Genomic DNA, 16,495 nt, shown 5'->3' on the forward strand with positions numbered 1-16,495 from the left:
GGAGTATGCGCACCCCCAAACATTGGTATAGTATGTAGATACACATCAATGTCGAGAAAACATCCAAAAACATTTTAATATAGTATGTCGAAGAAATGATCGAAAATGTCATAGTATAGTGAAAAATGACAAAATATGAAATGTCAAAAAAAACACCTGAAAACCACATAAAATAGCATGTTGAGACATGTGATAGTATAGAATGTTGAAAAACATCTGAAAACATCATAATATAGCATGTCCTAAAAACTACCGAAAAATGTCATAGTCCAGTATGTCGGAAAATGTCAAAATACGACATGTCCAAAAACTGCTGAAAACCACATGGTATAGTTACGTTGAGATACATCTTAGCATTGAAAGTTCAAAAAATGTCCAAGAGCATCATAATATACCATGTTGAAAAAAAGGACAGAATACACCATGATATAGTATGGTGAAAAATGTCAAAATATGACACATCCCAAAATCAGCTGAAAACCACATGGTATAGTATGTCGAGACACGTCTTAGTATCGAATGTCAAAAAAGCGTCCAAAAACATCATCATATAGCATGTCCAAAAATTTACCAAAGATTCCATACTATTGTATGTCGAAATAAATAAATAAATAAATAAATAAATGAATAAATTATGACATTTCATAAAACCGCTGAAAAACCCATAGTATAGCATGTTGAGACACATCATAGTATAAAATGTTGAAAAAACTTCCAAAAACATCATATTATATCACTTTGAAAGAACAACTGAAAACGTCATAGTATGGTATGTTGGAAAATGTCAAATTATGAAATATCAAAAAACTGCTAAAAACCAAATAGTACAGAATGTCCTTGAAAATTATGATGTCTAAAAATCATTAAAAAAAAGGTCATTCTACAATATGTCATCCAAAATCATGAAAAATTCGTCATAGTATAGTATGTCATCCAAAATCATGAAAAACGTCATAATATGTCATCTAAAATCGTGAAAAAACAACTTAGTATATGTCATCCAAAATCACGAAAAACTTCTTGTATAGTAAAAAACTTGTATAGTATTGTATAGTATGTTGTCCAAAATAATGACAAAAACATCATACTACAGTACTGTATGTCATCCAAAATCATGAAAAAAGGTCATTGTATTGTTTGTCATCCAACAATCATCAAAAAATGTCATACAATTGTTTGTTGTTCAAACATCATCAAAAACATTACAGTATAGTATTTCGTCCAAAAATAATTAATAACGTCATAGTATAATGTGTCATCCAAATATCATCACAAGTATCATAGTATGGTATGTCACCCAAAACTTCAGAAAATTGCATGGTGTTCATCAAAAACATCAAAGCAAATTTTGTTTTTCAAAAATCACCAAAAATGTCATACTATAGTATGCAGCTCAAAAAAACCCATTAAAAATATCATAGTATAATATGTCATCTATAACATTATTCAAAGTTATAGTATAGTATGTTGCACATTATAGCATAATAAAGTCATAGCATAGTATGTTGTCCATAATAGCATTAAAAAGTCATTGCATTGCATGTTATTCTACATACAAAAAAAAACTATATATAATGTCATCCAAAATAGCATTAAAAATGTCATGGTTTACAATGTTGTCCTAAACAACAAAATGAACAAAAAAAATAAAAAAATACATTTAAGTATAGTATGTCGTCCAAATTAGCCTTAAAGTCATAATATTGTATGCCTTCCAAAATTACATGTAAAGTCAATGTATAGTTAGTGGTCCAAAATATTATAAAAATGTTATAATATAATATGTGGTTCAAAATACATACACACACACACACACACACATACACACACACACACATATGTATATAAATATATATATATATTTTAAACTCTTAGAATAGTATGTCATCAAAACCAGTATAAACAGTCATAATACAGTATGTTGTCCAAAAAAGCATATTAAGTCATGGCTTTTTAAGGTGTCTAAAATAGCATTAAGAGTTCTAATTATGTTATTCTAATTTAGGTTATTCATTCAAAGTAGCATAAAAAAACTCACTATACAAAATGTTATAAAAACGTTACAGTATGGTATGTCATCCAAAATGGAACACAGAATTCATAGCATGGTAAATCTTATGAAAATTATTTAAACATGTTAGTGCAGCATGTCATCCAAAATCATATAAAAAGTCATCATATAAAATAGCATAAAAACTCATAGTACTGTGTCATTAAATCAAAGTATAACATGCCAGTCAAAAGGTCCCTAAAAGTCATACTTTAACATGTCATTGAAAAGCTTCTTTAACATGTCACAAAAATATCACAGTATTGTATGCAATTGAACAATTAAAACAAAATATATTGTGTAAAAAATTATAACATAGATAGATGATGCTCTGACATCCTGAGAGAATATTTTTCTTATATTTCTGTATTTGCCCATTTTAAACAGGGGGGGCATGTCCCACTCCTGTGGAGCTTTGTGAAGGTCAGTCCTGTCCAGCAGACATGCAGTGTGTCCGTTCTGGTCCTACAGCGCCCTCTGTCTGCCAGTGTCAGCCGGAGAGGCTAGATGAGTGTGCAGGTAGGATTTGATTCTTTTTAAGCCTAAACTACAACTCCTGTGTTTCTGATCCGGGTAGACAAATAGATGGTCATGCAGCAAGGATTTCCTCTTTTTTTAATACTGTAACTCTGTGTTCTTTTGAATGTGCAGGCCAAACCTCTCTGAGTTTTTCTGGAAACAGTTACATCAAGTACAGGGTGACAGAAAGTGGCCAGAGTGGCGAGATGAGGCTCGGCCTGAGGATCAGAACACTTCAGAGAAGAGGAGTCATTATGTTCACGCGTGTCAACCCCTGTACCATGCTCAAGGTAAATACATCTCTATGCTGCACTTTACTGTATCCTTCCCAATGCCACATCTGTTCCACAGAGAGTTTTCCGCATTTTAGTTATTTTCCCTCCTCTTCCACAGATTGAAGGAGGTCGCCTCTGGTTCCAGTTGGACTGTGACAACACTCTTGGCATTATGGGTATCTCTGGCAGACCAATAAACGACGGCCTCTGGCATGCAGTTGCCTTGGAGCTGACTAGGAACTACACCCTCCTGTCACTGGATGACAGCTATGTGGAGCGCCGGCGAGCAGCCCAAGCCCCTGTTCGCCTTTGGCCTCTGGCACCGGATTCATCCTTTTTTTTTGGGGCCCAAGTGCGGCCACCCAGCGGGCAAGGCGAGAGGCCAAGCCCGGGGCCGGGGAGAAGCCAAGGAGGGCCAGGACTCGGGGACCGCGGGGCGAGGGCCCCACCAAGAGCCCAGGATGGCTTCCAGGGATGCCTGGGCTCACTGATGCTGAACGGTAACGAGCTGCCACTCCAGAATAAGAGGAGCCGTTATGCTGAGATAGCAGGACTGAGCGAAGTCAAGTTGGGCTGCGTGCTTTATCCAGATCCATGCATCAGTCAGCCGTGCCTCAACGGAGCCATCTGCAGCAGCTTGCCCTCTGGAGGTCTGTGGAGATGACAGTGTAGAAGTGTATTGGTGATAGTCATCTTGTTGTATAAATAAATTACATAAATAGCTGTTGTCATAAATAACAGATTTAGTTTTCAGCTATTTTAGTATTGCCTCATTTTAATGGTTAATGGTTTCTTTGTACAGTGGTGACCACCAATATGTATATTTAGTTTGTAAGGCATTCAAATAATCAGTCACTTATTCACAAATCACATGGTAGTAACAGGATTTTGTGTAATGACATATATGATTAAAATACACATACTCATTTTACACATTCTGAACCTCTCTCCAACAGGCTTCATGTGCAGTTGCAGTGCTGGCTTCACTGGGGGGCGCTGTGAAATTGAATTGACATCCTGCATGCCGAACCCATGCCAGAACGGTGGGGACTGTAAGCCTTTAGGCAGTGCATTCCTCTGTGGCTGTCCTAGAGGACTCGGGGGACTTATGTAAGATAAAACAGCCTGCAATCACACTAACACACTTTTAAAGCCTTAATTACTGAATGTAAAAAAAAAAAACCCAAAACATTGTTGATGAGTGGTTTGCCCCTTTACTCAGTGATGATTTAGACACATTAACATCTACATCTCTTCTCTCATATACATTCAAACACAAAAGAATACGTGTGAGACTCAACAAACACACAGTCATTAGCCTACATTAGCACCGCAGCACCCACCGTGTTGTTTTAGTTGTTATTGTGTGTGATAAATTAGTGTTTCTAATTTAATTCAGTATAATTTTGGTTGAAAAGCCTGTAATCATTCTCTAGCTGCCTTCTTAATTACAGCTCAGTAATTGCCTTTGAAATAACCTCTCTGCTCATGTGGCTGTTCAATGGAGTCACCACCAGAGAGCAGTTTTTCCTCAATGGAGAAAATGGTGCTGCTTTTTCATGATTTGGACAAAGAGGTAAAAAGTTATTTGATGAAATTGAATTAAAACAATTTTAGCTGAATAATAAGGGAGATAAAAATTAAGTTGTTTTCTTCCGGCAGCAGATTTTACAATTCATTATATGTCTATTATATAAACAGATTGACAGCTAAAGCAAATAGTGTATTCTGACACAAGTAAACAGCTGCTAAGTGTAATTGGCTATGAAATTGTTTTTCCTGGAGAGTGATAAATAATAAGAGCACACTGACATATGTATTACATAATAATGATAATATAAAGCGAAAACTTCCTGTAATGAATCTCAATCATAGACTCAGAAATACAAAAAGCTTGTTGAGTTCATGTTTCAATATTCATCAGCGGTCAGTTAAAGTTGTTAAAAGAACATGTCACCCACAAAATGATTATTTGTATATCAGTCAGTTGTGTTGTGATACCTTGACTTCATGAGGAAAACTGTGTTTTTCTCGCATGACTCCACCAAAACTAACAAACAAATTTATTTATTAATTAATTGGGGTTCATGTTTAGCAACAGAAAAACAATAAAACAAAAAAAAAATCTGCTTACAAACAAAGTATAATCCAAGTTTCATTTATTCATGTATTTTTTGCTAAAAAAAACAAAACAAAACAAAACAAAAAAATTTAAGTACTGGAGTCCGGGTTTGAACAAAGCAGAGATAATTTTCACTTTCAGTTCAGATTCAGATAGCAAGTTTTTAGCAAAAACACATGTTTTTGGGAAGTACTGAGCATACAGCTGGATAAATGAAACTTGGGTTGTACTGATTGTACTATGAGAGTTAGTACACGGATGTTTAAAAGTTAAATACTTTGCTGTTGTTAAACATGATCCCCAAACATTCAATCAACCATACAGTCTGTTTGCAGTTTTCTAAGGAGGCATGCGAGAAAAAAGTTTTCTTCATGAATACAAGGTAAAACGGCATGACTAACTGTGTATGCTTACTGGCTTGCTACATTTTTATCATTCAAGCAAATCTTTGGAAAGTTATACATGTGTTTACACAGTTTTGAAAATCTCATCAAAAAAAAGTAATTGAAGAGGAAAATACACCTATTTTCTGTCTCCATCACAGCAGGGCACCATGTTCAAAATGACAAGTTATGATGAGAACAGATGTGTGTGGAGTAAAATTACATCTGTGACGTTGAGTTGCAATTTACGTCTTCATCCAAGAGTGTGCGTGCGTGCGTGCGTGTGTGCGTGCATGTGTGCGTGTGTAAGAGTATTTGCAATGTGTTTTGAAATATGCATTCACATTACTCTAAATCAGAACCATATAAAATGAAGATAAAACGGGGATCCGTGAAGATAATCCCTTGATTTAGCAAAAGAGAGGCCCGCTGAAAAGATGATCTCCAAAGTATTTATTTTCTTTCTGTCTTTTTAACTCACTGTCACACTTTCATCTTTAATTTTCCTCTTTTACTTTGATACAAATCATCTTCACCACTGCATAGCAATTTATTTGTCTATCTTTCTCTGCAGATGTGATGAGGATGTCAATGAGTGTGACCAGGATGGGTGTGGAGATGGAGGAGAGTGTGTCAACACGTTCGGCTCGTTCTACTGTAACTGTTCAGAGGGGTATGAGGGGCGGTTCTGTGATGATCAGACAACTGGAGATCCAGGGGATGACACGCAGGTATAGTATGAACACTAAATTTATGAGTAAATCTTACAGAATATACTCTGGTATAGTCCAAAGAGTACTAGCTTTTTGCACATTCAGGTTGCTTGTTGTTGACTTGGCGTACTCAGTGAAGCAGTTGATTTTAGTGTGCAAAGGACTCCCGGAGGGTTTGTTCATCAGCTTGGTATCTGTGTCTCTGCAGTAGATGAATGGATGTGTGGTAATGGGGAAATCACAGTTTCCATTTGAAGATGTTACGCTCATAACTTTTCTTATGCACAATATACCTTATATTGAGACCGTAAGCCCAATTATTGTTACACACTGTGAGAAGGTGATTTCATTATTCCCTAGAAGATTTTAATTAGCAGGGAAGTAACCATAGTCGACTAAATCTATTAGACCGCTTTCACAACCAATTGATACGTTAACTTTTACACGCACTGCTGGAAAGGCCTTTTTCCTGAAGCTTACCCAGCATGTATCCTATTAAAACACAAATCTGTGGAAGTAATCATTTCTTTCATACTGTAAGTCTAGAAATGTGATGCCTGTAATCCTTTGCAGCAGTGAGTTGATAAAAAATCTGATTTCATCCATCACTTTTTTTTTTTTTTTAAGATTATTTTTTTGGGGCATTTTTTCTTTTAATCAATAGGACAGTTTTAACCATCAAATGGGGGGAGAAAGAGAGGGGGCGACTTGCAGCAAAGGGCTGAGATTGGAATCAAACCTGCGGCCGCTGTGTTTAGGACATAGCCTCTGTACATGGAGTGCCTGCTCTAGCCACTGAGCCACCAGGTGCCCCTCATCCAACATCACTTAATACAACTAAATCTAAATTTTACACCAACAAAATGTCAGAAAGTGTATTAACTAAAATACTTAATTTACATCTATCTCCTTTTTTAAAATATGTAGGGTTGAAAGGTCAACTGCACTATATCTGTGCACTCTGCCATCAAATATAAATAATTCCTACAGCTGCCATATGTCTGCCTGGATGATTTTAAGACTCAGCACTAACTTCAGGCTAAGGAAGAAAAGCCAGATTTTTACTTCAACACAATTTTCTTTTTAGGGATAATCAACATTTTTAAAGGAAAGGTTTCATTGTGCAAACGCATTTTCTCAGCAAGTTAGAAATATGTGATCGTTCTTTACCTGAATGGAAGTGAATTCTAAATATGAAAATCCCCCATATTGGACTTGCTAAGATTCCACCAGATAGTGATACATTATATGATTTTTCTCTTCTTGTTACCCAGGCGGAGCCCCTGTCATATGTTGGACCAGGAGAGATAATTGGCATCGGGGTCCTTGCCTTTGTCATCATTCTCCTCCTCATACTCTTCATCGCCTTCAGGAAGAAAATCAAATTCCGGAAAGATTCTGACCCGGGCCCAGGGACTCAGGCTGTGATGGGTGTGTCAGCTATTTCCACAGAAACCAGCTATATGCTGCACAAGACTGGCATGGGGGTGGAAGGGATTGAGTTTAAAGCCGTGCGTGTGTCTGGCTCACCGGGGACCACTAGCACCTATGGTGAGGTGGGAGGCAGCACTGGGGGCCCTCCCCAGGTCATGGTGCGTCCGACCACCCACTCCCCACTACCAGGAGGACTCAGCAACCCAGGCATGAGAAGTGGGGATGGGGACAAGACCACTTCCAGTGAAGGAAGCCAGGTATGCAAATGCATGCGTGGGCATGCATCAATAAGTCTGTTTTTCTTTACAAGATTGCGAGACTTAAGTCATGGTAGTTTTAGTTAAGGTCAAGTAAGATTCTGACATTAAAGATTTAAAAAATGGTATCTATATTTTCATACTATATACTACTAATAAAATAAAATTAATTGTTCTTGGCAATGTCAATTTTCTATCATAATATCAAAAGTTATATCAGCATATTTTCCAGCTTCTCTTTGTGGTGATGTGCTTTTCTAATTCAGTTGCAGTCTTTTCATCTTTTGGTTGAGACTCAGAATATTCCATCCATCCATCCATCCATTTTCTTCCGCTTATCCGGAGTTGGGTCGCAGGGGCAGCAGTCTAAGCAGGGAAGCCCAGACTTCCCTCTCCCTAGCCACTCTGTCCAGCTCTTCCAGGGGGATCCCGAGGCGTTCCCAGGCCAGCTGAGAGACATAGTCTCTCCAGCGTGTCCTGGGTCTTCCCCGGGGCCTCCTACTGGTGGGACGTGCCCTGAACACTCACCAGGGAGGCGTCCGGGAGGCATCCTAATTAGATGCCACCTCAACTGGCTCTTCTCAACGCAGAGGAGCAGCAACTCTACTCCGAGCTCCTCCCAGATGACCGAGCATCTCACCCCATCTCTAAGGGAGAGCCCAGCCACCCTACGGAGGAAGCTCATTTCGGCTGCTTGTACCGGCGATCTTGTTCTTTCGGTCACTACCCAAAGCTCGTGACCATAGGTGAGGGTAGGAACAAAGATCGACCGGTAAATCGAGAGCTTTGCCTTTCGGCTCAGCTCCCTCTTCACCACGACAGATCGGTGTAGAGTCTTCTTCCGCCTGTCGATCTCCCGCTCCATCTTTCCCTCACTGGCAGACCCTGAGGTACTTAAACTCCTCCACTTGGGGCAGGATCTCAACCCCGACCTGGAGAGGGCACTCCACCCTTTTCCGGCTGAGAACCATGGCCTCAGAATTTGGTGATGCTGATTCTTATCCCGGCCACTTCACACTCAGCTGCGAACCGATCCAGTGAGAGCTGGAGCTCACGGCCTGATGAAGCCAACAGGACCACATCATCTGCAAAAAGGAGGGACCCAATCCTGAGGTCACCAAACCAGAACTCCTCAACAGCCTGGCTGCGCCTAGAAATTCTGTCCATAAAAATTATGAACAGAATCGGTGACAAAGGGCAGTCCTGGCGGAGTCCAACCCTCACTGGAAACGAGTCCGACTTACTGCCGGCAATGCAGACCAAGCTCTGGCACAGGTCGTACAGGTAACGGACGGCCCGTATCAGGGGGTCCGATACCCCATATTCCCGGAGTACCCCCCACAGGACTCCCCGAGGGACACGGTCGAATGCCTTCTCCAAGTCCACAAAGCACATGTGGACTGGTTGGGCAAACTCCCATGCACCCTCAAGGATCCTGCCAAGGGTGCATGGGAGTTTGCCCAACCAGTCCAGATGGTCCAGAGCTGGTCCACAGTTCCATGACCAGGACAAAAACTGCATTGCTCCTCCTGAATCCGGGGTTCCACTGTCCAGTGGACAGTGTTGACAGAGCACCGCTTCCCCCTCCTGAGACACCGGATAGTGGTCCAGAACCTCTTCGAAGCCGTCCGGAAGTCGTTCTCCATGGCCTCACAGAACTCCTCCCACACCCAGGTTTTCATCTCGGCGACCGCCATAGCTGCACTTGGCTTGGCCTGCTGGTACCTGTCTGCTGCCTCCGGAGTCCCACAGGCAAAAGAAGGCCTGATAGGACTCCTTGTTCAGCTTGATGGCATCCTTTACCGCCGGTGTCCACCAACGGGTTCGGGTGTTGCCACCCCGACAGGCACCAACCACCGTACGGCCACAGCACCGGTCGGCCACCTCAGGAACGGAGGCAAGGAACATGGCCCACTCGGACTCAATGTCCCCCGCCTCCCCCGGGACATGGTCGAAGCTCTCCCAGAGGTGGGAGTTGAAGCTCCTTCTGACGGGAGACTCTGCCAGACGTTCCTAGCAGACCCTCAAAATGCATTTGGGTCTGCCAGGTCTGACCGGCATCCTCCCCCAACATCGGAGCCATCTCACCACCAGGTGGTGATCGGTTGACAGCTCCGCCCCTCTTTTCACCTGAGTGTCCCAGACAAGCGGCCGCAAGTCTGACGACACAACTACAAAGTCAATCATCAAACTGCGGCCTAGGGTGTCCTAATGCCAAGTGCGCATATGGACACCCTTATGCTTGAACATGGTCTTTGTTATAGACAAACTGTGGTGAGCACAGAAGTCCAATAACAAAATACCACCTGGGTTTAGATCGGGGGGGGGCATTCCTCCCAATCATGCCCCTCCAAGTCTCACTGTTGTTGCCAACGTAAGCGTTGAAGTCCCCCAGCACCAGAAGGGGCACTCTCCAGCACCCCTCTAAGGACTCCAAAAAGGGTGGATACTCTCTAAGTGCCGTTTGGACCATAGGCACAAACAACAGTCAGAATCCATCCCCTTCCTGAAGGCGGAGGGAGGCTACCCTCTCATTCACCGGGGTAAACTCCAACATACAGGCACAGAGCTGGGGGAAAATAAGTATTGCCACCCCTGCCCGGCGCCTCTCAGCAGCGGCAACTCCAGAATGGAAGAGAGTCCAACCCCTCTCGAGAAGACTGGTTCCAGAGCCCATGCTATGTGTCGAGGTGAGGCCGACTATATCTAGTCGGAACTTCTCAACCTCGCGCATCAGCTCAGGCTCCTTCCCCACCAGAGAGGTGACATTCCACATCCCTAGAGCTAGCTTCTGCAGCCAAGGTCCCCGCCTTCGGCTGCTGCCCAACTCACACAGCACCCGACCCGACCCATGGAGCCCAAAGAGACGAGGAGGGACCTCCTTCCCGTCGGCTCACCACCTATAGGAGCCCCTCCTATGGGCTCACCACCCGTAGGAGGGGCTCCTGTGGGTGGTGAGCCCATGGGAAGGAGGTCCCTCCTTGTCTCTTCAGGCTCCATAGGTAGGGGCCCGGCCACCAGGCGCTTGCCATCGAGCCCCACCCCCAGGCCTGGCTCTGTCTGGTCCCTCCCCTAGGACCTGTTTGCCATGGTTGGCCCTACCAGGGGCATAAAGCCCCTGACAACTGAGCTCCTAGGATATCCTCAGAATATTAGTACCTCTTTTATTCTTATTCTTGCAAACAACCATGGGACAAATACTCATGGTGTGCTCACAAAAGGGCTCACTGTCCTCTGAGTGGAACTACAAGAAAAGTGCTTGTATGGCAGGAGGTACGAGTGACGGAGTTTTGAGATAATAGAAAATATGGGACAGTAAAACTTTCTAATAATGAGTGGAAATAATGAAATGAAAGACACTGTATGTATTGTAAGCTTACAAGACTTAAAAACAAAGTCATTTTTTGCTGAAAGGAATTCTTCACCCACAATTTTTTTTCTTTTTTGTATATCAGTTACTGAGCATGTGTTAATTTGAATTTGTTAAGAAAATACTTTCTCTCCCTTGTGTTATCAAAGAGAACAAAGAATCCCAAAACATTTTTGATTAACAGAAGTCATACGGGGCACATTTTATAACAGCAAAACTCTTGAAACAGTTAACAAACTCACAAAACTAATGCAGTATAGTCCAAGTCTCATTTATCCAGTTGTATGTTCAGCACCCATACACTTGCATTTTCTCTAAAACTGTAATAATTAAAACACTTCAGAATAAGCAGTCTTACGCCTGGGGCACACACAGCAGTGCATGATGGCAACTAGCCGAACTTCGGTCTTACACACAGTGTCTCTTGGTCAGTGGCAAACTTACCACCATTTGGTGGCTCCGGGTGAGCAGTCATTTGCCCCCCCAGCCTGGCATCCATCAATCTAATACACTGTTAAACATGTCATTATTTACCTTGGTTTTCCAGAGGGTGGCAGTAGGTTGATCGTGGTCTTGTCTTGTACTGTATCTTGTGACAGCTACAAAGTGAGAATACAACACAAGACAATAAGATAAAAGTTATGGAGACATATAATGTACTGACTGACTGGTCTCCCCTCTCCCTCTCTGTGTGCCTTTGTCTTCTCCTCTCTCCCTCTCTCTCTCTCAGCTTTTGTCTTCATCTCTCCTCTCTGTTTGTTTTAATATCTCCTATCTCTCTCTCTCTCTCTCTCTCTCTCTCTCTCTCTCTCCGTTTTGGCATCTAAAACTTGACTTTGCAAGACTTGGCTATCTTTTTTTACGTTACTATGAGCAGGCGGGGCAGCTGACTGCTCTTGTCTGTAGATAGACGATGCTGCCAGCACTGCTTTGAAAAAGGTAGATACCTTTAGCAGGTTTGTTAAAAACTCCTATTTTTCTCCCTCTTCTTTTTCTGTGAACAGCTCTCGTAGCTTTGCTTCATGGTTTATCTCGACTACTCTCTCTGTCAATGTTGTGTTTAAATGAATTGATTCTCAGTGCACTGGAATAATTTCTGCATAACCGCTGCGCTGTACAGTGATGCGCATCATGGAATTATCCATGTAGTGCCGACTGAAGGGGGGGCCCCAGACAGACTCCGACAAGACCTAAGCAGCGTTTTTAACGCCGGCAGTGTGGCTGCTCTAATTTGTTAACACGGGGAAAAAAAAAACCTACAGGTTCTGCAACACTCACACATACAGTGAGCCCAGGGCATTGTGCACAAAGCTCTCCTAAGTGTGATGCAGGAAAGTTCAAACACATGTGCTTTTGAAAAAAAAATATTTGGGAATTATTGGCCATATTGCTGGATAAATGAGACTTGGATTACATTGCATGAGATGTGTGAGATTTCTGAAGGAAATGTTTTAATGTTTTAAATGTTTTTCTGTTCAGCGCGGGCCCCTATTTATTTCAGTTTATCAACAATGATCGGTGGTTCAGTTTCTCTGTTCAAGTAAAAACTTTTGTCACAAGAGCAATTTCAAAAGCTCTTTAAAATAAATCTTAAGACGAATACTAACATGCATTAGTGTCACACTTCCTGGCTCTGTCTGTGACTCTCAGCACTAAACCCATCCCTTCCAAATGAGAATGTAAACCGTTAATAATGGCTCAGCAATATAGTCTTTCATTTCTAAAATGGGTGATATGAGTTTAGCATTATTACAAAAACAGCTGGACACTGTATTTTTCTTTAAGCAAACATTACTCAAACAGGAATAAGCAGTGCATTGGTTTGGGTTAATTTTGAGCTGTTTACCACAGGGAATTTAAAGAAGCAGAACGATTTATGTTGGATTTTCAATAGATTTATTGACAGCACAAAATGTCGATAAACTTATACTTTGTTTTTAGATGATTTTTTGGCTTTTTTTCTTGCCTTAATTGGGTAGGACAGATGGAGATGGACAGGGAAGGAGGGAGAAAAAGAGAGGAGACAATATGCAATGAAGGGTCTCGGGTTGGAATTGGAACCAGGCAGCTGCTAAGGACTCAGCCTCTTAGTACATGGGACACATGCTCTACCAGGTGTGCTTCCAGGGAACCATGACTTATCTTATTTTGTCCATTGCTGTTTTCTTCCGTCTCTACAGTTGAGCAGCTTCCTCTCAGACATGTCTAATGTCCGAGGTGTGTCCAATAGGAGGGGCATCGCAGTGTGCAGCGTGGCACCCAATCTCCCTTCTGCATCGTCCTGCCGCTCAGAGCACAGCCCGGCCCACAAAGTGTCCTGGGAGGGAGAGGAAACAAGGGAGGAAGGGCTGGAGAGAGTGAGAGATGAGAGAGAGGAGGAATGGGGCCAGAGAGCTTTTGAGTTGGAGAGAACACAGAGAGATAACAGTCCACAGGGTAAGACTGCATGCACATACACACACGCAAGTTTCTGACCTCTGATGAAAAAGGCGCGGAGTACACAGGCCGTGAATTCATTGTGTTACACTCATACTCTCATCTCCACTGAGAGAGCTTATTTCACAGTGATCTATGCCTTTTGATCACACACATCAAAGAAAATGGCCCACAGTAAGCAAGAGTGGTTAAGAAGTAATATTTATATTTTTGCTATAATTTCAGCTCAGTTTTACTATTTACTTTCTGGCAGCCGTAAATGATGGTATAACTTACTTTTATGCTGAAACTGGCAATTGTGTCCTCATGTACCAAGATAACTCTCTTACATCTCCTGTGCACTTCTGTTTGAATGGTCAGGGTAATCAGCCAGAACTGATGTCCTGTGTTGTTGTCCTACTTTTGCTCCAAAAAGTTAAATCAAAGTAGTTGAAACACTCCAAGAAACTTTTCTGCCAAGTTTATACCACTTTTTTTTTTTATCCAAGTTTGTTTCACGTGTACCTTTGTCAACTGTGAGGACAACAGACTGAGGTCAAGTGGCGAGAAGTACTTGTCAGATAATTCCACTTCAGTCTGATATTTAGCTGCCAATGTTGTCAACAGTGTGAGCACAGTTCACAGTTTGTTCTCTGTCAGGGAAATAACCGCGTTGCATCTCTGTGCGAAGGTAGACGTCACGTCACACATTTCGATTTTCTATCCAACCTGTTGTTTGAATAATACAGCCTGCGGTGGGAACTTCCTGCCTCTTAATTATTGATTCCTTCCTGTGGGAATGGGAAATAGCTTATTCTATTTTTTTGCTCCCCTGTTGAGTGTATGCACATAAAAAGAAAAACATACGCCCCTCAGGGTCACAGTTACATCAGAGTCCGATAATTAAAATGTGACTATGCTGATAGCGAACTAATAATCTCATTATTCGGCTAATGACTCTAGTGTTAACTGCAAATTTAATTAAGCAATCGGAAACAGTTTGGTTGTTTACTTACACCACAGCAGCCACTAATAAGTATAATAATTAATATTTCAATAGATGGGCACAAGTCAATACGTGAGGAAACATATTGGTCATATTTCTGTCACTACCTGCTGCTCATGAATAAATAAAAATTATGAATAATGAAACAACTGGAAAATACTTGAACAAATCAGGTCCTATATTGATCAGTTTTTGGTGACTGTGCTCCAAAACAGGATGTATCACAATAAGCATATTGATCTTCATTATGTTTTGCAAATTTGTAATAATACATTCATTATTGAATGACTTTAACAACCAAAGGCCTCACAGAAACACAATAACACCAGCTTCTCTTATAATGCAGATAGACAGAGCCCCTTTAGTGGAGGCTTCAAGCACTACAGCTATTTCAATTACAGGAGAAATTAAAGATGCAAACAGTGATGAAAGGGCCCCAGCACCCCCATGTATGTCGGGATACTCAAACCTCAACTCAAGCTGAAGCAGCCGTTCATTTCTGTGAAAGTCAGATAATGCATGCAGAGAGTTTGGGCCCTGGAGTGAGATATTTAACATGATGTAGTACTTCCAGCGCCCACTAGATCAGACTGGAGGGCACATAAATTCCATGTCATCTTGGTGTACATCATTCCTAAACCAAATCATTAGAATTTCATGTAAATTAATTCATTAACATTTAATCAAAAATGTTGATTTTGAACCTTATCCAGGCCAGGTAAGTTTTACAGGCCACTTCCCAGAGAAGAGTCTGAAGCGCAACTCTTCATCACCTGCACTAGTCTATAATAGTATTGAGGGTGCAGAGAACAGCATAACTTCTTCTACAGCTGCCAACAGCCCACCATCATTCCCACTTAGGGAATGGGTGAAAACAAAGTATGGCAGTTAGGCTGGGGCACCAGGCCCCCAAAACAACTAAATCCGCCCCTGATGAAAATGGACGCAATGGAGAGCAGCTGGATAAGAGACCAACAATGGGTTGTCGTATTATAAAGAATTCCATCTAGAGTCTGACTTTTGAACCGCTAATACTATCAACATGCAAAAGTCAGGTAAAGTGGAGAATCTAAGCTTTCCAGTGATATTACATATGCCCTCTTTGCAGTAAGCGTGGTTACATCATCAATTTCTGCGCATTGATTTGCCAGGGAAACCTCACTTGTTCAGTCCTCTGGGCCAAACAGTAAGGGCTGTGAAGGCTTTGTCCCACCTCCTGTGTCCAGATTGGATGAAAATTTCAATGTTCATGTGTTCTTCACGGAAATTCGAACACGCACGGAGGTAAAACGAGATGAAGTACGTGTGTTTGTTTATATAGAAAAATACCCCAAAATAACAGATTAGCAAGACAGAGCTCAGCAAAAAGCAAGACCAAGATGGCAAAATGACGGTGAACAGCTGAAGAGGTGCTGGGATCTTTTCTTTTTTTTAAACGAGCGGCCTCGCGACTCTGCAGGTGATCCTCCTCACAATCAGCTGGTGCAGCACGAGGAGGACAGGCAGGACAGCGACCAGTTTGGAGATATTAGGTGAGTTTATGGGAAACTGCGGCGTCTCCAAAATTGAGGGAAACGACATGCGCTATGACCCGATGCAAGGGTAAGATTTAAATAAAGAAGATGAATGCTCTGTGCTGAATGGGATCAAAATGTGTATCAGCCATAATATCTGTGTTGTGTTAACACCACAGAGCAGTACTAATTGTAATACTTGTGTTTTCAGCTGCTGGAAGCGAGAAGAGCTGTCTTGGACAAAGAAGAAATTGTGAGGGCGCCATCCTTTAGAAGCCAGGAGCTCTCTGAAGGATGTGCTGTTCTTCAGGAAACACTGGAAGGGAACCCAATATATGTAGCAACACACCACAAAAGGCTGTATACTGGGCCACCCTCAGACAGACTGGCACCACATCGGACCCCAAGTATCTCATGTAATAAGAACAACTCTGCTA

The 16,495-nt window shown here is 41.9% G+C and overlaps 1 protein-coding gene and 1 long non-coding RNA gene across 2 annotated transcripts in view; one reads left to right on the forward strand and one right to left on the reverse strand.

Annotated features, from left to right (window-relative positions):
• The window catches only part of fat3b (FAT atypical cadherin 3b), a 122,400-nt gene that overhangs the window by 90,358 nt on the left and 15,547 nt on the right, over positions 1 to 16,495 (forward strand). Inside the window, exons 41-47 of the mRNA XM_088087980.1 lie at positions 2,438 to 2,569; positions 2,702 to 2,859; positions 2,963 to 3,494; positions 3,801 to 3,954; positions 5,924 to 6,080; positions 7,337 to 7,753; positions 13,304 to 13,559. Of these exons, the coding sequence (XP_087944106.1) occupies positions 2,438 to 2,569; positions 2,702 to 2,859; positions 2,963 to 3,494; positions 3,801 to 3,954; positions 5,924 to 6,080; positions 7,337 to 7,753; positions 13,304 to 13,559 (1,806 nt within the window). The remainder of the gene's footprint in view (positions 1 to 2,437; positions 2,570 to 2,701; positions 2,860 to 2,962; positions 3,495 to 3,800; positions 3,955 to 5,923; positions 6,081 to 7,336; positions 7,754 to 13,303; positions 13,560 to 16,495) is intronic.
• Positions 1,065 to 13,342, reverse strand: LOC148187294 (uncharacterized). The gene is made up of 3 exons (XR_015778843.1): positions 11,658 to 13,342; positions 3,768 to 3,949; positions 1,065 to 3,496 (listed from the first exon to the last, which is right to left on the reverse strand). It is a non-coding gene; the product is annotated as an uncharacterized LOC148187294 (long non-coding RNA).

This window comes from Plectropomus leopardus, chromosome 15 (assembly GCF_026936395.1).
Source record: "Plectropomus leopardus strain MGB_pleo_1.0 chromosome 15, ASM2693639v1, whole genome shotgun sequence".
Taxonomy (NCBI): Eukaryota; Metazoa; Chordata; class Actinopteri; order Perciformes; family Serranidae; genus Plectropomus; species Plectropomus leopardus.